Source organism: Prinia subflava, chromosome 14, assembly GCF_021018805.1.
Source record: "Prinia subflava isolate CZ2003 ecotype Zambia chromosome 14, Cam_Psub_1.2, whole genome shotgun sequence".
In the NCBI taxonomy this organism is placed as follows: Eukaryota; Metazoa; Chordata; class Aves; order Passeriformes; family Cisticolidae; genus Prinia; species Prinia subflava.
Window position 1 is genome coordinate 19,659,151 of NC_086260.1, and position 26,990 is coordinate 19,686,140.

At 46.4% G+C, this 26,990-nt stretch overlaps 1 protein-coding gene across 2 annotated transcripts; it reads right to left on the reverse strand.

The window, feature by feature from the left end:
• Positions 1-867: 867 nt before the first annotated feature.
• Positions 868-17,203, reverse strand: WNT5A (Wnt family member 5A). 2 transcript variants are annotated; one of them, XM_063411303.1, is made up of 5 exons: positions 16,937-17,203; positions 13,579-13,712; positions 12,159-12,424; positions 7,167-7,459; positions 868-5,630 (listed from the first exon to the last, which is right to left on the reverse strand). In XM_063411303.1, exons 1-5 carry the CDS (start codon positions 16,940-16,942, stop codon positions 5,172-5,174), a joined length of 1,158 nt encoding a protein of 385 aa, XP_063267373.1. In that variant the 5' UTR covers positions 16,943-17,203; the 3' UTR covers positions 868-5,171. The 2 variants fall into 2 exon arrangements, with proteins under 2 accessions (XP_063267373.1, XP_063267375.1); XM_063411305.1 differs by lacking the exon at positions 16,937-17,203 and adding an exon at positions 14,113-14,412.
• Between the last annotated feature and the right edge of the window lie 9,787 nt (positions 17,204-26,990).

Genomic DNA, 26,990 nt, shown 5'->3' on the forward strand with positions numbered 1-26,990 from the left:
GTTGGTATGGAGTGCTTTATGAAAACAGAACAAAATCAAAAAAGAACTGTGAGCCATGCTATGAACTCTACACTAGAGTTTGCATTTTTAAAATTCCTCTCAATGGATCTGGAATAAATCAGCAATGGGTCAAACCGGTTCAGAAAGTGTTTGAATAACTGCCCACAGAGTGGCCAGAGGTTCTCAGTCAGCAGAGTATTTTGACTGCTGCTGTTCAATTACCATTTGAGAAAGCAGGACTGCTGGGAAAGACAACACAAGGTAAACCAACACTGGCTACAAAAGCAATCAGTGCACCAATATGCACACTGCAGAGCCCAGCCCTCAGAGACGTTCCCAAACGCAGCTTCACCTCACGCTGCTCTGAGTCAGCAGCGTTCCACAGCCAAAGGTAAGGGGCTGTCAACAAATCAGGAGAGCCCGGAATATCTCATTTTATCTCTATAATAGAAACTGTAATTGACAAATCATTATTTTACATTTATAAAATATATGATGAGGAACATACCACATGCATTCTAGACTTTCTGTCTGCACTGGAAATCAACTGGGAAATTAGGAGGTATGGCGTAGAAACATCACTACGAATATACCGTATTACTGCTTTTGCAGCTGCAGTCTCAGAATTTGTTTCACAATAATTCAGTTACCCATGTTTAAACAACCAGCCAGCAGAAGAAAAGCTGATATATTTCATATGCATTCTCTTTGAGCAGGGGGGCCTTCACGTCTGGTCGAAAAATATCAGGCTCATATGACACCACCAGAGTCAGGAGAGATGCCTAACCATAACTAAAAGCAGAATTTGGCCAACACAATTGGAAAATACCAGCAGAGTATATACAAATGCACACACGCAATCTCATATAAGAGCAGAGCATGAGACAGATTGGATTTTTTAATCACACCTTTAAAGAAAACAACATTTCATGTACAAACCTCTCACTCACTCCTACGTGGATCCTTTATCCCACTGCAACATAAGCAGACATACCGGAGTCTGGAGTAGGGAAGAAAGATTTTTCTTTTTTTTTTATTTTTCTCCCCATTGAGGATTTTAAACACAATTTGAAAAGCAAAAGAGCAGATCTGGCCTGCCTCCCAAGCCTACTTCAATAACAGATAAACAGTTTTAAGACTACCACAGTCAGCAAGTACATACATAAGCTTTATATTAATGCACTTACCTATATTTTTAAGAGAACTTCATTTTTCCTTGTTGTTCTCAGTTTCCTCTAGCATATAGTCCAGAAAAAAAACTAGACATTTTTCCAGATTCACCAAACCCACGCTTTTACAACAAACATCCTAATGGTTTAGATCTTATTCCTCGCTTATCCAAAGGAAAGCAGCCTTTCTGTCAATTTCAGTACCAATTTCTACAAGTTTTGTATCAGCTTTCTAAGATCATTCTATCAAACAAATCCTTCAGAAAGGAAGGATTTTAGCTTGCATCCTGCATGCAGTGCCTGACTTGAAGCTGCCATTCTCTTCTTCAAACCTCTTTCTCTGGTGCACTCCTCGTAACACCTGAAAGCTTCAGTATTTTGCAAAAAGAGTAGATCTCAGGATTGGCAAAGACATAACCAAACACAAACATTTGAAGTTATTACTAAAAAACCAAGATTCTGAAACAGCATTTTTAACAAAATTAAACAGATAAACTTTGGTGCAAATTAAAAACAACTCTCTTGTATCTGAGCCCAAATAATAACTATTTTGAATACAGATTATTTACTGCTGGCAATAAAGAAGTTTTTTGGTGATTTTTCTGTTATTGGGAAGAGCTTGAATACAATCCAGTCCAAAAAAAATGCTGACTTTCCTAAATAGGGGCTGTGTTTTTGCAATAAAGAATACTGGTCAATATACAAGTGGAGGAAAACTGAACCAGATGTCAGTAATAGGACCACAGAACACTGCATTTGCTCAGAATTGCTATTTTAAACACATGATGTTGGTCTACTGGTTTGTGGGATAATACATTCTTGGCAGCCAGAAGAAGTTTCGATATGTTAGGAGGTTATCCTTGAGCAAGGAAAAAAAAAAAAAAAGAAAAAAGGAAGACAAGAAGAGAGGTAAAGAAAGGCCACTAATTCATCAAATTACTATAGCAAAAAAAACCTCTCAACTTAAGAAATCAGTTCAAAGACAACCCAATCTTGAAACAGAAAGCTGGGTGCTCATACTAATTTTTCTTTTCTGCTTTACCTCCTTAATATGAAAACTTAATTCATCCCTGGTCGCACTTTGCCTTCCTGGTTTTTGTTAAGGATTCTTCCCTTCATTTGTGCTCAGTTTCTGGTGAGTTCCACCTGGCAGCTCCACACAGCGCGGCCGGAGCGGTGTGGGGGAACCGCCCCCCACACCCGAGCACATCAACCAGCGCCCAGGGCTTCTCCTGCTGGAAACCTCTGCTCACACCAGGACCCTGCTGCCCTCACTGGCACTACTGAAGGCAGCTGCTCCAAAATCCCTGAAGGCAGCCCTAGAGGCTGTACGCACACAAGTAACAACCCAGGACCCTGTCCACTGGCAATTCAGTAGTTACCCATGTCTAAAATGCTTCCCAGCTCAGAGTCACTGGGGTTTCTGAGTGGATTTTTGGTTTTGGGGTTTTCTCCCCTTCTACTTAAGAAGTAGATATATAAGTAAGTCTTCTTAATATTGAAATAAAACTTCAAAATGTACTCTGTATGTTTGGCCAACAAACACTTCCCTGTTTTACCATGTAGTAAATTTAAAAATCAACTCTGCTCATTGTCTTAACAAACCCTCCTCTGAAAGATAATTAAAACCACTTCCCAATATACAACCAAAGTTTTATTTTTATAGTCTATCTTCAATTATGGCATAATCCTTTCTTTTTTTAACCAGTGAAATATACAAATCACACAAGACAGAAATATGTACATTAAATGTACAGAACAGAGGAAAGGACATAGAAGATTTACATATCTGAACGACAAGTAAAATATTTTACATTAAATAGGGTTTTAATAGCTAGGATCATGAGATTCAATTCTGCTCAGACAGAAGTCACTAAAAAGGAACATGAGGTGATTCAGCAAATAAAAAAAAGATCATGGTTTTTGTACAATAAAAACCAAAGTGACATATTCAATGAATTAGTGCTTTATTTATTTCTCTTACTTTAAAGATATTCTTTGCAAACATCTGAAGATGAGGGGTAAATATGTCCTTGTACAATAAATTAAGAGCAATAAAGCGCCATTAAGAAGCTGATAAATGATCAAGATGAATTTAATGATACAGCTTTAAAGGCTTGTGAAAAGTCAAGGCTTTAGTACAACTAGGCTAAAGTGAAAGGTTTTCTTCACGTGGTATCTGCAAAACCATTTTCTTTAACTTGTAGGATGGGACTGAGTTGGAAAGTGGCATCTGAACCAAAGATGAAATCCTGTGTAAGTACACAGCATGGGGGAACACATATTGTTTGACAAATAACAATTCTCTGTTCTAAAACTGAAAAGCAAGGGCCAAATGCAGCACATTTTGGAGTTGGAAGGTGTCTCCTTTCAGCAATAATCAATAATGCCCTTAATGTGAGAGTGGAATAGAAGCGATCTCCAGACTGGTACCGATTCAAGTGCAGGGTGCTGCCTCTACCAACCACCCAAGGAAGTCCTGAAACTGGGAAGAGGCTTACTTCTTTATGATTATCCTTAAAACTTCTGAATGTTAAGAGTTCTTAAAAAAATAATAATTAAAGATAAAAACCCATCAAAAGCTTAGAATCAATCTAAAAACCTGAAGAGACCTGAAAAAGAAAATAAGGGATGAACTGCCCCTTTAATTTAGATGTTTTATTATTTTCTAAATCATTAAAATATATATGTACAAAAAGCTTTGAAGTATCAGACACCAGAGACCACAGTTCTCCCATATATATGTAACTGCTCGCGTATAGTCTGAACAGTTGTAGTGTATATCTGCAGTATATTATCTAAAGCATGTGTATTAAAGACATAGGATGATAAATTTGGTATTGCTGCAACGTTTCATTGAACTATAATAGTCAGTTAATGTTATTAAAATATGAAACTATTGTCTCCTTGAGTGAAAGCATTCCCAAAATCTGCAAAAAAATTAAAAATCAATAATTCCAAGGTGGATATCTAATGATTTATTTTCTCACATAAAATTAGAGGAGTTATTTGTCAAGCTGTGTTTTGAAAGACAGCCAACTATTACACAATTTTAAGGCATTTTCAAATTTGGGGAACTCTCCTTTCCATGGGCTTTCCAGGCTGGGAAACCAAAACTGTTTGTAAGCCTTGCCCAGCTCCAGAGCTGCGGGCAGCCTGCCCCGGGCTGCTCCACACCCGGCAGCAGGGAAGCGCTGCTCCGGCACACGAGACACTCGAACGTCACAATTAGCTGATGAGGCCAAGCTCTGCCTTGAAGAACATCTTTATTATTCACCAAGGCAGATTTTTTTTCTGTGGTTTTTTTCCTGTCTTGCTTGGTTCTGGAACCAGCCCCGGTGACTCAGGGATAGCACAGCTGAAGCCTTTCTGATCCTTTGCTCTTTGCCCTCCAGTGACCCGTGGTGGGCACCCGACACCACACCTTGTGATGAACATACCCCTTACTAACAGAGCCCTACATGCACTGAACAGCTTTATACACCCTATTCTAGGAACTTCTAGTGTCTGAACCTAAAAGTCATGGACAGGTCTGTGTCTTCCTCACATCCATAAGGATTGCTCTAACATCCCAAGCACATTACATGGTTGCTCTGCCTACTGCACGTGTATTATGTTCCATGGATCTAAATTAGGATATGTCGGATTTTCCCCTCAAACTACTCTATTGTTTGTAAGAAAAGTCAAAATTTTTTTTTAACTTTGTAAAATAAATATTCTCAAATTCTCCCCCATTATTGCCAAAAATATAAGCCTCACACAGTTCTGGGATGGACGCAGAGAGGGTTTCCAGGCACTTCTCTTCGCAACCTTTATATTTTTCTTTTTTCTTTCTTATTTTTTCCTTCCCCACCCTTTTTATTTTCTTTTTTTTTTTTTTTCTTAAAAGAAGACAAGAACTTGGACTCTATAAATAAAGTGGAGATAGTCCTGCAGAAAGGGAGAGGGGCCTGCAACCCCTTGCTGGCAGGCGGCTGCAGTTCCTCCCACCTCGTCCATGCCCTATTTGCACACAAACTGGTCCACGATCTCTGTGCACAACTTGCATTTCACGTAGCAGCACCAGTGGAACTTGCAGTGGCAGCGCTCTCGCTGCACCGTCTTGAACTGGTCGTAGCCCCGGCCGCAGCACATGAGTTCACAGCCGTCCATGCCCTCCGAGGTCTTATTGCAGAGGCGGCCCTGGGTGCCCAGGGAGCCGGTGCTCTCGTTGCGCACGCAGTAGTCAGGGCTGGGGTCGATGTACACCAGGTCGTGGATGGTGGGGGCGTTGAAGCGGCTGTTCACCTGCACCAGCTTCCCCCGGCTGTTCAGCTTCATGGCGGCGGCGCTGTCGTATTTCTCCTTCAAGGCATCGCCCACCTTGCGGAAATCAGCGAGCTGCAGCCAGCAGGTCTTGAGGCTGCAGGAGCCGGAGACGCCGTGGCACTTGCAGGCCACGTCAGCCAGGTTGTACACTGTCTGCAGGAGAGAGAAACAAAACACCATGATGAAAGACTAGCATGGCTGTGAGAGCATTTACAGCCCTCATCTCCTGCTCTCTGTCATATTCCCACTGGCCTCTCCTCAGTATTCACCTTAGCATCCTTTCCTCCAATAGAGTGGAAAGAGGAGTCAGGTGACACACCCATGCACCCCCAGCACCCCGAAGAGCCAGGAGGAGGAGGAGGAGGAGGGGAGAGTCTCACCAGTCTTTCCACACAGCAGAGACAGCCACAACAGCACATACCGCCCAGACAGCAGCATCACTCAGGCTGCTCTCAAATTTTAGGAATTCGCTCTCACACCAGCAAAGGATTTTGCTGTTTCATTGAGAAATGTGAAACATCCCCTTATTTTCTATCTGAGTTATTGATCTCCGCTTGAGGCTGCAATTAGGGAAAAAGTTAAGATTCCTCTTGCTCCTGGCTCAGCTGCAGCTGATTGTCTACTCTTGGCTCGGCATCCTCCTCCTATCCCAAATACTGCTTTGGAAGAGAGACTTCATCCAAGATGAAACCCCCAAACACCTATGGGTGGGAGTCAAAGCTACATAGCAATATCCTCTTTACAAAGCTTTGGCAGGAAACCTCAGTCATTTGCCCTGTACAAATAAAATAAGAGTCAGTGTTGACACTGCCCCAAAAACCCTGGTGTCTGACACATTAGATGATACTGTAGACAGCTTCCACCCAGCAGTTACAGAGTCTTAACACTGCCAAATGGCAATGCAAAGATGAGGCTGAAGAAGGAAAAAACTCCTTGAGTCTCCATAAGCAACTATGAAAGTGCCATTTTTCTTCTTGCTTATAGTAATTGGCCTGTCCATTGCTTTCAGACACCCTCCTCTTACATTTAAATACTATTAATTTTCAATTATCTTTCATCCTTCTTCACCTTAGAATACAAGTGTAAAGTCTCAGCCGACTATTGCTGGCTCCTCAAGTTCTAGGAAAAATAATGATTTTGGCTCCTCATATTCAGATTATTAAAAAAAGTCTACACCCATTCATTTAAAGCATTTTTGAGATTAAAGAAACCATGAAGACGTTCAACCACAGAAGACCATGTTTTCTAATAGCATAGAGAAGCTTTTCACATACTCTTAAACCAGGCAAAGAAAAAAAAGTCAGAACAATCCTGTGGCACAATTCCAGCCTGGGAAGCCCAGCACATCCCTCTTCCTTCCAACACACACTGTCCTGGTTGGAAATACCAACTAATAAAATTCTGTTCCACAGAGAATCCACAGCGAGCAGGGCACTTTTGATGAAACAATACAGAGGGAAACACAACGCGCTTTGATCCCAGCCTCCCCCACGAAGAAAGCAACGGGACTGTCAGACAACCAAAAGCAACACCAACTAGCGCACTCTCCACCCACCCACACCCCGCGTTTGCCGTTTTCCTGTTCTGCGCATCAAAACAAAGACCAGCCACGGTGGCTGAAACACACTTTTCTGAAAAAGAAGGGGTGAGGAGGAGCGTGGAGGGACACGCTGTTGCGCAGACACTCACTCTTCTGCCTGCCTCGTTGTTGTGGAGGTTCATCATGATACGGGCGCTCTCGTAGGAGCCTCGCTGGTAAACTCGCTCGCGCTCGCGGGCGTCCACGAACTCCTTGGCAAAGCGGTAGCCGTACTCGATGTTGTCCCCGCAGCCGCCCCACAGCCAGTCCCGGGGCAGGTCCTTGGGGCGAGCGGCGCGGCTGCAGCCGCAGGAGGACAGCTCGCCCTCTCGGCAGGCGCGGCTCATGGCGTTGACCACGCCGGCCGCACTCACCGCGTAGGTGAACGCTGTCTCCCGGCTGCCTGCACGGAGACACAAGCGGGGTTAGGGACAGCCCCCATCCTGGCCCGCTGACGGGCCAGGAGGAACAGGCTCTCAAGAGTCACCAAGTTCACTCATGCAGTAAAAGGTAGAGTAACCCTGAACCACGCTGCCCAAAACATCCTCACTCTGAAAGAACCAGGTGAACCCAAACCATATGAGCACACACAGTTTGTCAAGTGCAGAAATCGCTTCCCATTCATGCTGGTGAATGCCTGGATGAGGGAGCAGAGTGGAGGTGGATAAGGCCACAAGGCCAGAGGGGCCAAAGCAGCCATGCCTGCATATGAGAGCAGGGAATGGCAACAGGCTCCCTTTCCTTCAGAAGAAAGAGATGTTAAATGCAACTTTCAAAAGTCTGGTTCTTAAATTACTACTTCTCAAACATGATTGATGCACTTCACCCACTTATTCCAATTTATTTAAAGTTCAAGCGTTTTACAAAGTCTTCTGGTATCAAAAGAAACACAGCAGAATAACACACAACTTTCCACCCTACACATTAGCCAGACACTTCTGGAGGAGACTATTTAAAACTAACAACAAACTGTGCTGGTTATTATCCACCACTCCAGCCCTTGTGAATATGGCAAGGGAGCCCATGGACAATCATTTTTACAAATTACAGGGAAGAAAAAAGCCTTGGAACAAGGTGGCCTTGAAGGTTTTCTCCTGCATCTGGTGCCCTTAAATGGAAATGGAAAACCTCAAGTTTCCAGTTTTAGTTAAGAAAAAGTTACAATGCCCATAATGTAAGACATGGCCACATACCATGCTATTTGACAGTATCTGATGCCACCTCATTAAGTGTCTGACTTCCTCAGTCACTCTTCCAAAGGTGCCACAACTTCTGAGTACAACTAGCAAACTTGCAGATAAACAAACACAAAACTTCCACCAGAGAACAACTGAAGTTTATTTTTCTCCTTAAGAGACAGCATCCCAATGGATCTTATCCAAGAAAGATTCTCAGAATAGACTAAATTGGGGGGGGGGGAATTCTGTTTATATGATTTAAGTTTTATTCCTAATCTTTGGATCAAGCCATCTTTTAATCTCGATTTTATGTGATTTTACTTAGGGAACATCTTAGGCCTTTGAAAAATTTGTACTTAAGGAGGCTGTGTTTTGGGCAAGTCATGTATATTTAGACAGCAACATTTTTAGGCAAAATCTCTTTGTACAAGACGTATCATGACAGGTCAAATCTAATAGGAGCTTTCAAGCACTTCTGAAACATAAATAATTTGAAGTCTGGTTCATATTTAACATCAAGATGACACCATAATCAGAGCAGCTTTGTTAATACAACAGCTGTCATCCTCTGGATTAATTTTAGTAATAGATGCTGTGTTTAAATGGGAAAAATCAGAAATCTTTTGTTAGGAAAGATAAGACTTCAGGAAGATTAGGAGCACTTTGCTACCTTACAACGGTCTGTACTCACAGACACCTGCTCTTTTACTTCCAGAAGCATCTACATGAACTGTGGTATAAAGGGTTACAGGAGTAGCATTTTCAGTTAAAAAAACATTAGCTTTATGTGGTGACTTAGGCCTTGAATCTACTGCAAACTATAGCAGGGGGAACCTCATACAGATTTTAATGTTCCCATTTGCTCTGTAACATGCATTTTTGGATTAATTCCTTAAGCAAAATTTCCACTATATTGAGAGGAAAGAAACATGGTCTGCTTTGGACCACAGGACTTGCCTCTTCCATTCCGTTTTTGTTCTTTTTCATGTTTAGTTAGCTCATGCTTTCACACGGTTAACTCTGCACTTATTGCGGGATTTAAACTCATAAAGCTGACTATTTCTGACCAGTTTTCATTATTACTCTGGAACAAAATTTAAAGAACTTACTCTTAAGAGGAGAAGGAAAGGCTTGGGTACAGGAAGGAGAGTTGGCCAGCAAGTTCCCTCCTTGAAGATTTAGGCAAATTATAAAACAGCATCAGCTGCTGAAGTACACTTCAAGCCAACACTGCCTCATGTCATCAACCCCAGAAACACATTAAGAGTGATGTTTCCACACGAATGAGTTACTCTGAGTTTTCTTTTTTTTTTTCTTTTCTTTTTTTTTTCTTTTTTTTTTTCTTTTTTCAGTCTTTAGGCACAACTGTGCTTTCCTTCACTGTCAAACATATCTGCCTTTTCCCACAGTCCAGGATTTCTCTCTATTGTAGCCATGGCAAGCAAACACACATTCCAAACACGTTCGAGTCCCCTCTCTCCCATATATATAAAACATAGAAATGGAACTGTTCAATATACACACACTGTAGGAAGCCACCCACAGAGCAAGACCCTGGGCTTTACACTTGATCTGAAGAAGTCTGCAAGAACAGAACCTTTTTTTTTTAATACCTGAACATAAGATACAAAATGTTCTTTGTCTTGCATTTTAAAAGCATTTAACATCAGGCTGAGGGCAGAATAAACTGGGCCCCAACCACACAGAGCTGCAGGGGGAGGATTCAGTGATTTTGTTTCCTGTTAGCACTTAGCTGTGTGTGCAAAGCCCATGTGCAGCCTGCACAGGGCTGCCCACAAAGCCAGGAGATGGCAGTGAGCACCGTGGCCTGACCTGGGAACCAGCACCCAAGGAGAGCAGTGCAGAACACAGGCCCTAAAATTTTAGAGTTCAGTAAGCCACAGAGCAAGTTTCCAAACCCAAGGGCAGGTTTATTTGTACAGCTTTAGCTAACTGCAGGGTAAATCCTGGAAGAAAGACTGGCCATTGACACGTGGGGCCGTGGCTGTGCCGCTGGGCAGAGCCGTGCCCAGGAACCCTCTGGGGCGCAACCAAGGGCACATGGCAAAATCTCCCAAACCATGTGCACTCAGAGCCTGTACCTCCTGCACTGGGGGAACAAGGGGTGTCTGACAGCCCATCACACAGGGCAGGGCCGGCTGAAGTCAATGGAATCAGGCTCTGAAAGTGTCCACTTTTCCTTGCACGCAGAGGAACACCAACTGGTCATTACTGAGGGTCAACATGAAATACTACAAGTATTACACCTCCTTCCTTGCTCTCAGTGAATACTCTCTTCATGCTCCAACTCCTGAATATGGCTATTAGCCTTGCTTCCATCTGCAATTAGAGTAAGTGGCTTAATTACATGATGAATTGCTGTGTAGACATCAGCTAATACAGTCATATCCAGCAAAAGGGTGTGGCAAAGTTATTTACCTTGAAAGGAACCACCTTTAAATAGATCTGTCATACTTGGGGAGGGCAGAAATATCGATTCCAGAGACAGACACCACAAATCACAGGCCCCATCCTGCACACTCCTTCACACCAACAGTCCCCCTGAGCTAATTTTCACTTGCTTGGATATAAAATAAGGCCTGAAGGATGAAGGCCTAAATTTTAAACAGATTAATTTTCTGACATTTGTTAGATTACTAGAACAGAGAGGTGTACAGAAGAAGCTTGCTTTCATGTTTTTATACTTTTGCTTGGGTAAAGTAAAAAAAAAACCCTTTATAGAGGGTTAATACTGTGCTTTTAAAAGCCTAGGGAAGGTTGTTTATCTAAAATCAAATGTTCCAATTCAGTACTTTCATGCAATAGATTTTTTTTATTTGTCTGACAATCTCCAAATAAAAACTTCTTTTAACAAAAACTGAGACCAAATGTGAATTGATGCCTTCCTTCAACTTTAACTGGAGTCAGCCCATTTACAGACAAACCTAGATTGAGACCAATTTTAAAACTTTTTCTAGAGCAGGACAGAAAAGCACTGCCATAAAAGCTTTACAACTCAAACTAAAAAGTAGTGCTGCCTTTGCCAGTGTACCACTCAAAAGATCACAGGTGTCATCCAGAAAAATAGGTGTTTTTTAGCAATCTGACTCAAGAAAGTCAAAGGAAGGTTTCACCACAGACCCAGTTCAATAGCACTGGTTAAAATTTTGACAAGGACTTTAAAATACTATGAGGTCCTTAAATGCCAGGAAAGGCAGACAGCACATGAGCACTGAAGAAGGCCATTTCAAAGAGAATCTGAGAGGGGAAGGGTTGAGTGTCCACCAAATTGTGGTAAGATGTTAAACAAGAATATGTCTCTTACCAGACATGTGATTCCATTAAATGTCCATTACAAGAACAATCACACATTTTACCATGACAGAACTCATGAAAATTACCCTGCTACAGTAATTGAAAAATAAATCTGTTTTCCTTAAAAAGAGAGAGAAAAAAAATACTGTATCTGGAAATAAGAGAGGAGGAATTGCCTATAAACACTAATCGACAGAGCAGCAATTTTCAGTTAACCTCTGGACCAAGAGCGATTTATTATCCAGCTGCTAACTTTGGAACTAGACATGGACATCTTTAATTTTACAAGACGCTGCTGGTTTTAATTCTTGTAGGTTGCCTTCATTTTGTCTCAGGTTTTCTAAGAAAGAGATTTCAGGGCCTCATTTTCCTTTCTCCCCTATTCCCATATGCAAATATATATTCCTACTCTGTTTTCCAACACATATGGCTGGACAGTGGTGGGAAATCACCTCCAGCTAAAAATAATCCAACTCCTTTGCCAACTTTTAGAAACACTTGATTGTATACAGTACTCAGTAAGAACCTGGCAAGAGATTCAAGTGCAGAACAGTGTGTGCCATACATATCCTTAGACAAGAGTTTAATTATAAAGATGCTGCTTCCTACCTATCTGCATGACTCTGCCAAAAACAGAGTTGTTGTCCACAGTGCTGCAATTCCATCTTCTATGTCTGAATTGATACTGGCACTCCTTAATGCCCGTCTTTGCACCCTCTCCAATGAACTGCATATGGTCCTGATACAACTGGCAGAGTTTCTTCTGTCCTTGGGAAAGCCCTGCTAGCTGGCTACATAGTGGCTGGGCTCCTATAATATACACCTCTGACATCTGAACAGGGTTCATGGGGTTCATGGGGTTCATCCCTAAAGACCTGCACAAAGAAAGATTTGCATTAATAAACAGAAGACTTCAAAATAAAATAAAGTATTTTTTTAAAAAAGAAAATCTATAAATCCCACACAGAATTGTATCTTATATGTGAGTATACAACTCCTGTTTTTGCTAATAAGTGACAAAAAACCCCAGACACTTAAATATGAAACTTCTGTTTTAAGAACAGGACAGAAGTTACTAGTTTCCACCTATGTGGTTATCACCATACATTAGAGACTGAAGTACGACACAGACTTGGAAGACTTGCATCTAGGCAGTCTTTTATCAGCTTAAATTGACACAGTAAAAATAACAGAAGCGCCAAACAATTGCAAGGCCAGGAAAATAAATAAAGCAAAAATGAAAAACGCTCTCCAAATCCCAATTTGTCTTAACACATACTTTATATTTAAGTCTGGGGTTTTCAATCTGATCTACTATAAACACATCGGGAATCCTTTAGCAAGGCAGAAGTTAGAAACTTGCTACAGACTACTTCTACCTTCTTCTAAATTGACAACACAGAAACATATAGGCAAGTATATTAATTCTAAACAAAATCAACTCTGTTTCCTTAATTCTTAAAGAGCTCTTTAAGACACATTTCAATCAAAAAGTGGCTATTAATTCAAAAGTCATTATTGGAAAAAGCAGAGAAACACCTAGTTCAAGAACTCTCAACATCGTACATTATACAGATAATTTGCCAAATCATGAATTTAAATGTACTCCTTTGTAATGAAACACATTTGTAAACATTTCAGTTACAGAAAACTTCAAACCAAAACTTTAAGTTTATCCTTGCAAATCAGCATTTTCTCTTGTACATGCAAAACATCTTAACGTAAGGGAGTTGAAAAATCTCTTAAAAGACAAACAATTATAGTAATTCAAAGATGATAAAATTCATAGAGAATCCACCAGACAGCATTCTAAAAACTGTATTTTACAAGACGAGATGTTGCACATCTACCCTTATTCGACAGACCCGTTCCTTTTCCTACACAACGTATTCCAACCAGCACACTTCTCCCCTGCTGCCTTGCTCCTGCCGCACTCCCGCAGAAACAAAGTACAGAAGAAGCACAGAGACATTGAAGCAAGCAAATCTTGACACCCCCTTTCAAAACCAAGTCGATACGAGATGCTTACCACCAAGAGCTGGCTTCTATTACAACCTGGGTAAAAGAGGAGAAAACGGCCAGAGCCACTACGAGGTACTGAGAAGCCATTGTACTGCCAACTGTCCCCACAGCACCTCCGTGGATTAATACTGCACTGGATTTCTAGAGGGGGGAGAAAAAGGATCAGATTGTTTATTGCTTCTCAGACCATTTTCGAGCATTCAAGTTTAAACAACGGAAGTCTCCAGGCCCCTTTTAACTTGACTCTGACTTGCTGGCCCTTCTCCCCGCCGAGGCTCTGGTGCCAGACACAGGCACGTTGCAGCTCCCGCTGCACCGGGCAGAACCCACCCCCGCAGCCCCTCGGACACCGCCTTCCCGGGGCGCCCGCCCGGCCCTCTGCCCCGGCCCCGCCGCTCCCGCACCCCGCCCGCCGCGGGACGGGACGGGACGGGACGGGGCGGGACGGGACCGGACCGGTCGCAACAGCTGCTCCGGACACGGGACCCATCCCCGCTGCCCCGGGGCTACAGCGACCCGCGGGCCCCGGCCCGGGCATTACCCCATCGCTGCCCGCGCCGGGGACACCGAAGGCTCACGGCTGGCTAAAGGCGGCTTCAGGTTTGCGAAGCGAGCCCGAGCGGGAGAGCGGCCGGTGCCTCGAGAGCTCGGTTCGGCGCAGGCCCGAGGACTCCTGCCCGGGGATGATGTGGCCGGCCCTTCCCGTCCCCGCCGTCCCTTAAAACATCTCGGCACGGCCTCGGGGCTCCCTCCCTCCGCGATCGCCGAGGCAGCCCCGAGCTCCGCGCTGGCACCGCGGTGACTGCCGCGACGGCAGCCGCAGAGCCGGACCCGGCCCGGGGAGGTACCAGGAGCGACAAGGAGCAGCTCCGCGTCCCGACCCGGACCCCGCAACAACCGGGCTCCTGTCCTGGAAGTCAAACGCTTCCCCCGACAGGTCCCGCGATCACCGTCTGGTCCTCACAGGGGACTCTCTCACTCGCTCCCCAGAGCCAATTCCAGGGGTTTAATTCCCCTCCCCTCGGAAGGAAAAAAAATAAATAAAGGAAGGGAGGGGAAAAAAAAAAAAAAGAAGGAAAAAAAAAAGACATTTCGACACTTGGGGGCTCCCTATTCCCTATTGATTCTCCAAAGATTCTCCAAAGGCCCTTAACGCTGAATTGAAGGTGTTCTTAATTCTTCTTTATTTCTGTTTGCGAAGGGCCGGGGGGAGCGGAGCGCTGGCAGCGGGGCCGGACACGGAACCCGCCGGGCACACGCGGGGAAGCTGCCCCCGCGTGGGGACCCCAAGTGCCGCTCCTCGACACTGCCCCGGGGCCGCAGCCCGGGGACAAAGCCTCCCCGCGCCGTGCGGGTTAAACATCCCCTGCCCGGGGGAGAAGAGCCCCCCGAAGTCCCCACTGCTGGGGGTGAGTAAATGGGGCCGGTCTCCTGCAGCAGAAAGGAGCCCGCCCGCCCCACAGGGGCTCAGTCCCGGCGAAGGTGCGAACGCCGAGGGCGCATCGAGCGAGGGAAGAGCAGCAGCGAGTTGTGCGCGGGGCAAGCCGCGACACCCAGCAGCGCACAACGTGCCGGGCTTTCTTGGTCTGTTACTTGTTGAAATAATGACAGTAACAAAGAAGCGCCATGAAACTGCCCGAGCCCGGAGGAGGTCGGAAATGCTGGTGCCCATGCGGGACGCCGACAGCCGTGCAGCCTCCCGGCCCAGAGTCAGCCCGGGCACACCGAGCTGCTCGGCGGGGCGGGCGGCCGGGACAGCACCGGGACCGGGGCGCTGGCCCCGCTGCAAGGCGCGGGCGGCAGGGCCAAGGCACCGCCCCGTTGCAGGGGCCGGGTGCCCCTCGAGCTCGGCCGGAGCCCCCAGCGCGGCGGCGGCGCCCGGGGAGCGGTGGCGGCCCGTTCCCAACAGGGGGCGGCCTCGCCCGGCGGCTCTGCCCTTCCGACGGCACCGCCGCGCCGCAGCCCCGCGGGCACCGCGCCGGGCAGCGCGGCCGAGGAGGCACCTGCGACGGACCGCGGGCGGGCCCGGCCCTTCCAGCCCGGCCCTCCTGCACGCAGCAGCTGACAAGGTGCCACCAGAAACAACACACAGACACACACACACAAAAGCTAACAGTATTAAAAAAAAAAAAAAAAAAAAAAAAAAAAAAAAAAAAAAAAAAAGGAAAAAAAGTAGACAGCCCAGCAGCACGGAGCACTGGAGATCGGGAGTGTGAAGCACCGTGTTCAACTTTGTAGGGCCGCGGAGATTGGGTTTTGGTATTTAACGCACCCCATGCGGAGCCCGCGCTCCTCGCCGAGATGAAAAGAGAGGCTTTTACAGATCCTGCACCGCGGGATCGCCTCTGATCCTGTTTTACACGGGGTGTCTGGAAAGCCTGCGAAGGCATCTGGTTTTCTAGGAGCACTACCAGCGGGCAGGCGGCATCCAGAGCCCTGCTCCGGGGGGCTGTAAACCGCGGGAGGCGCAGAGGCTCCGCGGGGACCCCCCGGCCGTCCCCTGCTCCCCGCTGCGCCTTCACAGCCATTTGGAGAAGCGAGACCACGTCTCACGTTTGCAGGGAAAGGCACTGGTCGCTTCCCGGCCCAGCTCTTCCCACCGGAGGCGCAGAAGGGTTGTTTTCCCGGGGGTGAAGGCACACCGTGTCCTTCCCTCGGCGCCTGGGGACAGCCTCGGTCCTCGGCCCCGCTGAACTCCCCGTGACCCTCCGAGCGCAGCCCATTTACCATACAATTGACAATTAAAAACAAACAAACAACAAAAAGCCAACAGCCTTTCCAACATGGAGTCCTCGCAGCGCCAAGGGGACCCCGAGGAGCCGCGCTCCTCCGCGCTGACCCAGGAGAGACCCGCTGCAGATGCAGAGTGATAATCTCCAGAAACTGAGAATAAAATTAAAGGGGGGTGGGGGGTGGGGGGGGAACTGACTCCAGGTCTCCGCTGGCCCCCAGCCAGTTCTCCTTAAAGGTACAGGCCACCATTAGCGCCGACGTTGGGCTCCTCCATAGCGATCCTCCTCGGTAAAATTAGGGAAGTTCGGAAAGATGTCTTTAAACTCGCGTTAGGAGCCGCTGCCAGAAGATGCACTGGGACGCAGCGGGCAGAGCGAGCCCGGCAAGTGTCCCTGCGGCGGGCAGCCTCCCTTCGGGGGGAAATTTAAAAAGAGAAGGAAAACCAGAAAATACGAGAGCTTTTCCCAAGTGGGGAGCAGAGCTGTCCGCGGTGGGTGAGAGTGGAGAGGTGGGAGCGCCCGACAGTAGCCGAGGAGGGGAGGAGAGGCCGCCCCGCACCCTCCCGAACGCAGCCCACCCTGCGCGCCCGCGGCTCCTGCGGCGCGGAGCCCCCGCACCCAGCGCGGACTCACCTCCATCGCGCGGGATCACCGAGCGGGAGCAGCCAAGTAATCCAAGCGGAGCAGGAGAAGAAACGGCGAGACCAAAGTAAAATCCTGGCTCGCAGGAGCCGGGCGGTATCTTCCCGAGCCGCGGCCGGGGGAGCGCGGGGGCCCGCGGAGCTGGTGAGGGGCGGCAAGCGAGCGGCCGCCCTGTCCGGCGCAAACCGAGCGTGTCCGACTGCGGAGCGGGGCACCAGTGCAGATTTCTTTCCAAGGTCCATCAGCAATCGCAGTAATTAGGGCTTTCCACCAGCAGAAGAAGAAGGAGGTAAAAAAAAAAAAAAAAGCCAAAAAAAAAGCCAAAAAAAAAAAAAGCCAACCCAACACACGCACACAGCGCCCGTGGGCGTGATTGTGCGGAAGCAAATAAAAATCTTCACAAGAGGCAGCGAAAGCGCCGCGGGCGACGATCCGTCCCACCAGCCCAGGTGGTGCCGCCGCGGGGCTCCCCGCGCTCCCACCCGGCTCCGCCGGCGCTCGGGCCGCCGACCGCCGCCTCCGCAGCTCGGCGCGGACCGGCCCGCGAGAGGGGGACGATGGAGCCGAGCGGGTGCAGGGCTCCCCCCTGCCGCCCCCCTTCACTTGCTTAAAGGCTGGGCGGTGCAGAGCCGGGGGTCTGCCGCTGCAGAGCCATCCCGGGGCCGGCTCCCTCCATTTTACACTGAGAAGAAAAAGCCCAAACAGAAAAAGAAGTTTCTGCAGAAGCGGGAAGGGGGGAGGGGGGCTGTGCACGCGTGTGTCTGTCTTACGGGGCGACTGATCCTGCAAGGCGAGCAGGGCCAGGGGGAGGGGAGCAGTCCGGGCTTCAGGAGCTGCGGCTCCCCCAATCCATCGGTGCCAGAGGCGCCCAGCGCCGGGGAGCGGGATACGCGGGAGAAGAGCCGGGAGAGCAAGCCGGGGCAGGCGGCGTCGCGGCAGCCGACCCTTCCTCCGCGGGGCTCTGCCCCCGCCGCTGCAGTCGGCCCCGCTCCCCCCGCGTCTCTCCCTCGCTCCTCTTCACCCCGCTGCTTAAAACTGCGAAAGAAGAAAAAAAAAAAAAAAAAAAAAAAAAAAAAAAAAAAAAAAGCGAAAAGAAAAAAAAAAGTTAAGAGAGCCAACGGCAGCTGGAAAACTTTCTCGGCAGCGCATGCGCCCAGGGCCGGCCTATTGCAGACGGGGCTGGATTTTAAAGCTGTACGGCAGCGGCCGGGACCCCGCGCAGCCCCGCGGCGGGCGGCGAACGCCGCGTTCCGCGTCCCGAACCGCCCGCGCTCCGGGTCACCGTCACCGGGCCCTTCTCGCTGGTCACGCTCGGCGTGAGGGCGAATTGCTCCTGCAAAGCAGTGCCCCGTGCGCCCGTCCCGGCCGGCGAGGTGCGTGCGGGGGTGCACGGCCGCTCCAGCACCGCCGGCTGCTCATCCTGGGCCGGGATGGGGCACATGTACACCCATGTGCACACGTGTGCACCCGTACACACCCATGTACACCCATATACACCCTTATACACACGTGTACACCCGTACAAACCCATGTACACCCATATTCACACGTGTACACCCATACACACTCATGTACACCCATATATATCCTTATACACACGTGCACATCCATGCACACCCATATACACACATGTGTACACCCATACACACATGCACACACATGTACACCCATACACATCCATGTACACCCATACACACTCATGTACACCCATATATATCCTTATACACCCGTGTACACCCATACAAACCCATGTACACCCATATTCACACGTGTACATCCACACACACCCATGTACACCTATGTACACCCATGTACACACCTGTACACCCATGTACACACACAGACTCTGCCGGGCCGGCCCAGTGGCGCTGCCCCTCGCACACACACACGTGCACACAGTGTGCAGCACACATGGTCCCGCCGAGGGGATGCCCCAGCCTTCCGCCGGGCCGCTCAGTGACAAGTCCCGCTTGTCGCATGCTACGAGGCGCGGAGGCGGCCGCATGTGCAGCCTGCCAAAGGGGGGACCGAGCGAGCTCGACGGCTCGTGTTCCTCCTTCTGCAGCGGCTTTTTGCTGCTGTAAATTTTGCAAGTTGTTGACAAAACTGTTTGGGTTAAATCAAGTAAGACCCAGTGAGAGCTACAGGGGAGAGAGGCTTCGCGGACCCTTTGCACCGCCCCGCTCTTTCGGCGCTCTGCAGCCCTCGGGTTTTTATTGCACCTCTCCCGTCGCGTGTGCACCCCAGCACAGGAAATGGGAGCGTTCCCCCCAGCCACGCCGTAACTCAGCAGTATTTCCACTGCATCCGTCTGCAACTCTGGGTCCACGAGGGGATGCGGGGGAGGGGGCACATTATCAAAGCAGCCCTGGGAAATCCAACCAGGCTGCGAGAGCAGCTCCGCTATCAATAAATGCATTCACTCCTTCAAAGCCGTTCCAGTGCAAACCAAATCCCTTCAGGAGGCCAATGGGGAGAAAGCACATCCCGGCCGCCCCGAGCCGCTGCCGCTGCCCACCTGCTCCCGAGCCAAGAGGTCGCCGGCCTCGCCGGGGCGCTGCCCGTCAGGTAAGCGCAGCCTCCTACGGCACCAGCGGCGGCCGAAATGCCCCCGCCGGGCCCCGATGGCCACGGCCCCCTCTGGGCCCTGCGGCCCCCGGGCCGCCCCCTGCGTTGCTCCGCGGGCCCCGCTGCGCCCCGGCCCGCCCGGGAGGAGCCGCGCTGCGGGGGCCGCCGAGAGGGGCGAGGGGCGGCCGGGAGCCCGGCGGGGCGGGAGCCCCCTCGGCCCAGGTGGGCAGGGGATCAGCCCGGGACTCTGTGACACCTGAGCGCCCCGACGGGGCCCGAGGGCGCAGCATCGCTCCTGGCAGGTCTCTCTAATCTCTGATATCCAAAGAGTCTTTCCATTAGGAATCCTCACTGCCCGGGCTGCTGTTCATTCCTCAGGACGCCTGCTGAGGAATTTATAAATTAGGTGTAGCACGAGGTCCGGAGAGGGAATAAGGGGACTGCTCGTTTCTTTAAGAAGACCAACCTTAGTTTTATGCCTAGTAAATAATATTTTATTGCCTTTGGTTTACTATGGCATTTCAATTATCCCCTTTAGGAGTCTGCAAACTGCGTAGGTTAAAGGTCATTTCTCAAATCACTAGAATTAGTAAAGAATAGCAGAAAACTGTAAAAGGGGGAGGAGCCGTGCAGTAAAACAAGAAAGATCGCCTGAAATAAACTAATAAAGAGCCCCGAGCTGTTTACCCCTCGCATTTGTATTCCCGAATGATGTTTATCATCGTGTAATTGCATAATGTCATCAGGCACAAGGAAATGCCGAGCCCGGGACGATCCACACGGGCAGGGCTGTGAGCGGCAGCTTGGCAATGGGAGAAGCTAGCACCAGATCATTTTTTTTGCCGGGATTCCTAGTCGCTGCTTTTAAAAGAAGAACCGAAGAGGGAATTTATAAATCACAGGCAAATTTTCAAGCTATGGCGCATATAAGTGGAAATAAAGGGCAGAAATCCAAACATCCTGCAAGGCTTTAAAATTTTAATTTCTCCACACTATTTAAAACAGCTGGGTGAAGCTAGAGGGGGGAAGAGGGAGAAGTATTGACAAAGTTATAGGCATTCATGCTGCCCAAGGTTTTGTTTTCCAGTTTTGTTAGTGGTGGAGCTCTAAAGATAACCAGACAGTTGATCTGTCTGGCTTTACTGCCAACATTAAAGTATTTTCTGGAAAAAAAAATTCTCAGATTAATGTCATAAGTGTGACGATATCGTTGAATGCCCAAACAGCAGAACCTCAAAAAGCAGCCCTGCAGGATTTTAGAGATTTAGGTCTGTTACAGCTCTGCAATTCTCTGTAGGGCAGAATTAAAATATTTCTGGTCTATTCTATGTGTTTCTGCCATTTTTCTGCAGGGTAATGCATTTTAACAAAGGAGTGGTCACATCAAAACCTTGCACACCTGTGTTTATTGGAATGTGTGGTGCTGTGTGATTTACATCTTTCCACCTTGGCCAATGGCAAGGTTTTCGTCATGAAGTACCCATTTGGGAAACAGAACTTTCAAGGAAAGGAGGTGTTTTCCTATATGTCTTTTTAGCTCATTATGAAATTTGAGTATATAATGTAGGAATTATGACACATCTCACACTGAACCATTGTGAAGCCCATGTGCAGCTGGTTTGGTATTATTACAGTGAATCTGCTTTTTTAGGTGAGGGTCATACCATAATGCCCATTTGACAGAGCAAAGATACCATATCACTTGGAATATGTAACCTGCACTCTGCCCACCAGACCATCTACTCCAGGGATGACTTTATTTTAAGCTCTTAGGGATTTAGATGTAACTGCCTTTAAATCACAAATGTACTTTCCTAAGGCTGCTTTCTTTCTCAAAACATGTTGTTGCTTTTTTTCTACAGACCACCCTGTCATCCAAAAGATGGCTAAACTACAAAAGGAATGCCAAATCTTGCAATAAGTGTTATTCTCCTAATCCTCACCCAGTAGAGGCAAGAAATAGCATGGGAAACTCTGTATTTAGACAATAATTCTGTATTTCTAGCTTGCCTAAATTCTGAACAGACTTTGACAAATTAAGAGACTAGAAGACAAAGAAAAAAGTATGGATGTGTGTCCATGTATGGATGTACCCCTGCCCTGTTCCTTTCCCATGTCTCAAATCCCAAATTCAAGATATTGAAAGATGCCAGTATATTTGGGAGCAGCAATAAACCACTAGAGAGGAAGAAATAAGAGTCTAGATTAGCATTCATCTTTACCAGATGAAAACATATTTTAGATGCAGTGAGATGCAAATAAGAGGCAGCAGGCAAGAGAGGAAAGTTTACAGCATAATAAAGTGTAACAAATTCAGGTGAATACATCAATTTCCAAACCTGCAAAGCCTGTAGAAAAAAAATACCACTTTACATTTAAATTGATGATAACTATACAAATGTATTATACTAGTAATGAACTGCATAGCAAACAGCCCCAATTTGTCTGCATTATCAGCTGGAGAAAGGCAGTTGTGGACTCATTTTTCATGTGCAAAACACAGGTGCATTCTTTCCATTTCTTTCTTTTGAGGTCTAATAAACCCCAGTGCCACTGCAGAAACCATAGCCTGGCTACAAGACGTGCTGGGTCATGGAGCAAAATAAAGAGATGAGAAAACAATTTACAAAAAAAGAAAAAAAAAAAAAAAGAAAAAAATTTGCAGAAGTAATTAGAAACTATCGAACCAGAATGCCAACTGGATGAACATCTATTGTAGCATGGGGCTCCAATGCCGTGAGCTCAGCCAGATGGAAGATGGTCAAAAAGTGCTCTCACATGAGCAGGAATGGTTGTTTTGGTGTCCTCCAGCAATGATTGGTGTTCTGGAAGACTGGCGCCACAGGCAGCCCTGCCCTGGCTCTGGCACAGTGAGCTCAGTGTGCAGGTGCTGATGGCAGTGAAGGTGTCTGAAGGTGTTCAAGGAAGACATGACTCCCCTGAAGCCAACAGGACATGGGAAAGCTGTCTGGACCTCTGGAGTTAGAGAGCCTGTGGGAGGGTTCTGACATTTTTTAATTTGATCTCTGGAATAGTAAGGTTGTTGAAGGTAACTATTCAAGGGGATAAATTTATGTCCCCAGAAGAATGTGCTGCTTTCTCTCCTGTCCTGCCTCTCTCTGAGGCATGTGTCCCTCCCCTCACACCTTGTACCTTTGTCTCTGTGGGTCTTTATCTCGGTGATACCTCACCCATCCACATCTCAGCCATCCCCTTGCTGCCACCATATGTCATTGGAATGTTTCAAGTAGTGAGTCTGGTTTACTTAAAGAATAGTGCTTTTAGAGGAATAATACTTTGCTTTGTTTCCATTAGGACCCAAAAAAAAAAAAAAAAACCGTTTATGGGAGGAAAAATAAACAATCCCACCACCACTCCTTAACAACAGTGTACTTACCCTCTCCTAATGCTACCAGTTCCTTCTTTCACTGAGGCCAAAGGCACCTCCCATAAACTCTTGAGGGCTCTTACATGTTTCTTGTGAGTGCCCTGAACATAACTCTCCCAATACACCCTCACAAAGGCACACAGAGAGTTCATTTTCCAGAGATGACCAGGCAGGGCGTTTTGTCACACTGACTGCAGCCCAGCGAGGTGTCCTGGTTCCTCCTCAGAGACTGCACAATAGGTGACACATGCAGGCGGTCAGCATGGCAGGCTGGGTAAAGACAGCACAAGGCTTTTTTCCACAGCCCACCTGCCTCACTCCCGTGGAAGAGCCAGTCCTGCTCTCCATGCAGGAGAGTTTGCTCTCTCTGCCTCAGGGCTGTGCTTCAGCTCGCAAGTGCAGCCGCGGAGGGCTGGAGGGGCAGCCCAGCAGGAGCTGTGGCGGTGAGGGATCACCCTGGGATCTCTGCTCTTTGAACACACCCCTTCGGACCTTAGCGGGTACAGCTCCTCCCTTAGGGGGCTTTCAAATCTCGTTTTCTGCTGGCGTATTTTCGTGGTGTTGATGTGATGAGCTGCAGGTAACAAGCATCCTCAGGAGATTTTACTGACAGCAAAGGAGCAGACCATGAACTGCAAAGAAGGAGAAGAGAGGAAAGAGCTCCACAGACTTTCTATAGGCATGGACCAGCCTGACACCCACTCCTGATGTGGCCACAACCATGTGTCATTGCCCGGGGCCAAACCTGCTCCTGAAGCACTCCTTACCCCCAAGAAGGTTAGATTAGGCTGGAGTTGGTAATTGTAGCAATATTAGATCCTCAGATTCCTCATAGCTCAAGGAGGAATGTAGGTGGATGTTGTTTGAAGCTCTCATCTGAAATATCTCCAAGGATTTCTTTAGTATGTGTACACACATATGTCATCAGTGAAGTGTGTTTAAGAGTGAGAGAAGGGATCTTGGTTAGCCCCTATATGACACTTATCTTAAAGAGTACTTCGCTAATTCATCATTTCCTTAGGACTAAAGATATGTCATAACAGCTAAGCCAATGTATATTTGTCCATGACTGCTTAAAGCCAATATCATTCTGAAGATAGCTATTAATCCAGGCACCATGAGCAAAATATCAGATAAATTTAACCCTATCTTTCAAGCTTCACAGTAGTCTGTCAACTGACCTTGATTCTTCCAGTTTATTTAGAATATGGTATTATTTAAAACTAATTTTAAAAGATATTTAAGACTAAGATGAGTTTTGAGCACTTCTTTTTAAGTATTTGATCAGGCAAACCTTGTGACTTGTTGCCCTGGTTATACTATTGCCTTTATTTTTTCATGACCAAGGTACTATTTTAGCTCTACATTATTTTCCTCAATTTAAATAAAAAATGTGAAGACTTTGGAAATGGCCCTGACAGTTTGAATATTTGCCCACAGGGAAGAACACAAAGATACACTGACAGCAGAGATAGAGGACTAGGCTGAGGAATATGTACTAAGATTCTATATGGAATAGGTGAAAAGGGCACATGGCACTTGGTTCTCCTGCTAAAATCAGTAACTTGAAAAGTTGGAAATCGGTTTATTATGAACCACCTCTTATTCTCTTTTCTTTAGAGCCTGTAGAGTGTCACTTTTTGAGGTGTTACCTGACAAAATATGTTTATAGTATAATCTTGGAAGAAACAAGGACAACAGTGGTGAAAAGTGCATTGTCCTTCCAGGCAGGACCTGACAACACGGTGGATAGATGAGTTGAGGTCTTCACTGCCCTCCAACCTCTCTAGGCCCTGGTGTCAAAGTCCACAGCCTGTGTGTGTGACTCCTCTTGTTCTGCTTCTTCATCTAAAGGCAGAGAAACATCATCTGAGCAGCTTCTGGGCTGACACTCCTGGGAGATGATCTTCTGTCCTTTATAATGGTACAGAACACTGTAAGCATTTTTGTCAAGTAGCTGTATTTTCGCTTCTGGGAGAGCGTGACAGGTACTCATTACTGCCCAGTGTGATGGTAATTGCCCAGCCCTGCCTTGCTGGCACCAGTCCTGGTGGCAACATTTCTTCCACCCCACCAGTAATAACCTGTAATTCAAAGAAGAGTGGTGACTCCATGATATCACTTTCAACAAAGCAGTCAAGCAAAGTAACAGCTACAGGAGTAGCCACTTAATTGTTTGATAATAGTCATTGCACTTCAGTTATCTAATAGTCTTTATTACAGGTTGCAAATTTTGCATTTTTTCCTTATTTAGTCAGCTGTTTTGCCAATATTTTCATAAAACACTTCCTTCCAGATTATCTGAGGCATACAGGGGAGCTTACCCAGAGCAGAGGTGGATGTACTGATTAATCCACTACTGCTTGTAGTGAACTTCAGAGGAAAGCCAAACCTCATTCCTTTCTGTAAGGTTTTATACAGAACATTTATTGCATTTTCGTGGTCAGTTAGGTGTATTTCTACAATCTTTTTTTTTTGACAATATGGTTATGATGTTATTGTGGAGGCTGCATTATCATGGGTAAGATATTCTGAGGATATTTCCATAGAATCTGATAGAATTTCTTCACTACCCCACAGGATCAGCTTGTTCAGAAAATGTTCCCAAGATTTTCAGTATTTTCTTTGTACTTTTCCTTTGTGTCAAAAAAGTGCCCTAGTTCTAAGTGCTTGACTCTGTAAAAAGAGTATAGAATATACATTGTAAAAGTCACTTAAATAGTTAAATGTGTGTCACAGCAGGGATTTTTGCCACTAAGTGGGCGAGGCACTCCCCTTCCAAATGCTGGACTTTATACTTGCCATTTGTACTGCAATGCATATTGACAGTCCTGTCCCTGAGACCAGAGCACTTTTGGGGAAAGCATTCCTTGTCTGAAACACAATTTGAGCAGTATTTTATTATACTGTGACCCTGTGAGCATACATTCAAGAGGGACTTCTGGGGTTTATTTCAGCTGATTATGGAACACAGAGCAGAATACAGCCAGTGACCTCTGTAAATGATCACATATTTGACTTTTGGATAAGAAGTCATCTAGTCATAAATGATTTATCTAAAAGATTCTATCTGATCTGAGACTAAGCTTCACCCAGCTGCATTAGGAAAGGAAAGCATGTAACAATTTATAAATTTCACATACTGTAGTACTTTAGAAAATATATTTATGTTCTATATTCTTTACATATATCTGGACTGGATTTTGAGAGCTAACTCAAAGTAAAATCAGATTTTTAAAATGTTTGTTACAAAGCCCTTCCTTAAAGTCTGGTATTCATTTCCAGATGATATCCTGTATTTAATAAGAATTGTTAATATTGTCTATGTAACATAATTACAAAACTGTACTAAGATGTGGCTCTCAAAAGAAGTGTCCTTTTCATCTTCATTCCTGCAGTGCAAGTAGGATGTGCATCACATCAAAACTATCTCTTCAATTGCCATTTTGTTTACAGCATAGTCTAAGGCAGTGACTTTGAAATGAAATGCAAATAGGAAGAAATTTAGAAAAACAAAAAACATCTGATTTTTTAAATTTGTCCTGTTCCTCTGGTGCTTGACCTTCCTGGAGGTACTGGGCTATCACACATGAAGACACCATTTCTTTCATACTAATTATTCAATTCAAATGCATTTACTTTATTTTCAGGCTGCAGTTTAGTATCTGTGTTGGTAAGTAATCTAAATTCTTCTCCAAACTCGCTCTAGTGGCAAGGCCAAACAAACCAATTGCAGAAAATACCCCTCCAATGCAATTTCTCTCTAATCCCTCAGAGTTTACTGAATGTGCATGCATCACAATTTGTATTTGGAATTTCACAATTAGGAGGGAAAAATAATTGAGTCAAACTACCCAGGTGAATTCTGAAAAAACATTTCTAAACAACCAATTTTGATATTTCCTGGTTAGCCTGTTCCCTTGGGACACTGATGATGGTAACGCAATATATATCAAGAAAGTTTTAAGAGTCTTTTTTATTTCAGTCTCTGTTGTGCCAGATACTGGTTATACTCAAATCCCACAGCAATCAATGGGAGGAGGGCATTCCATACTGCATAGGACACATGGGCAATCCAAGTCTGAAGCA

Bases quoted from the DNA above. Each gene is read 5' to 3' on its own strand.
- WNT5A (XM_063411303.1), bottom strand. The intron at 7,460-12,158 runs GTAGGAAGCAGC...GTCTCCGTGCAG, and splicing joins TGGCAGAGTCATGCAGATAG to GCAGCCGGGAGACAGCGTTC. The intron at 5,631-7,166 runs GTGAGTGTCTGC...TCTCTCCTGCAG, and splicing joins ACAACGAGGCAGGCAGAAGA to ACAGTGTACAACCTGGCTGA.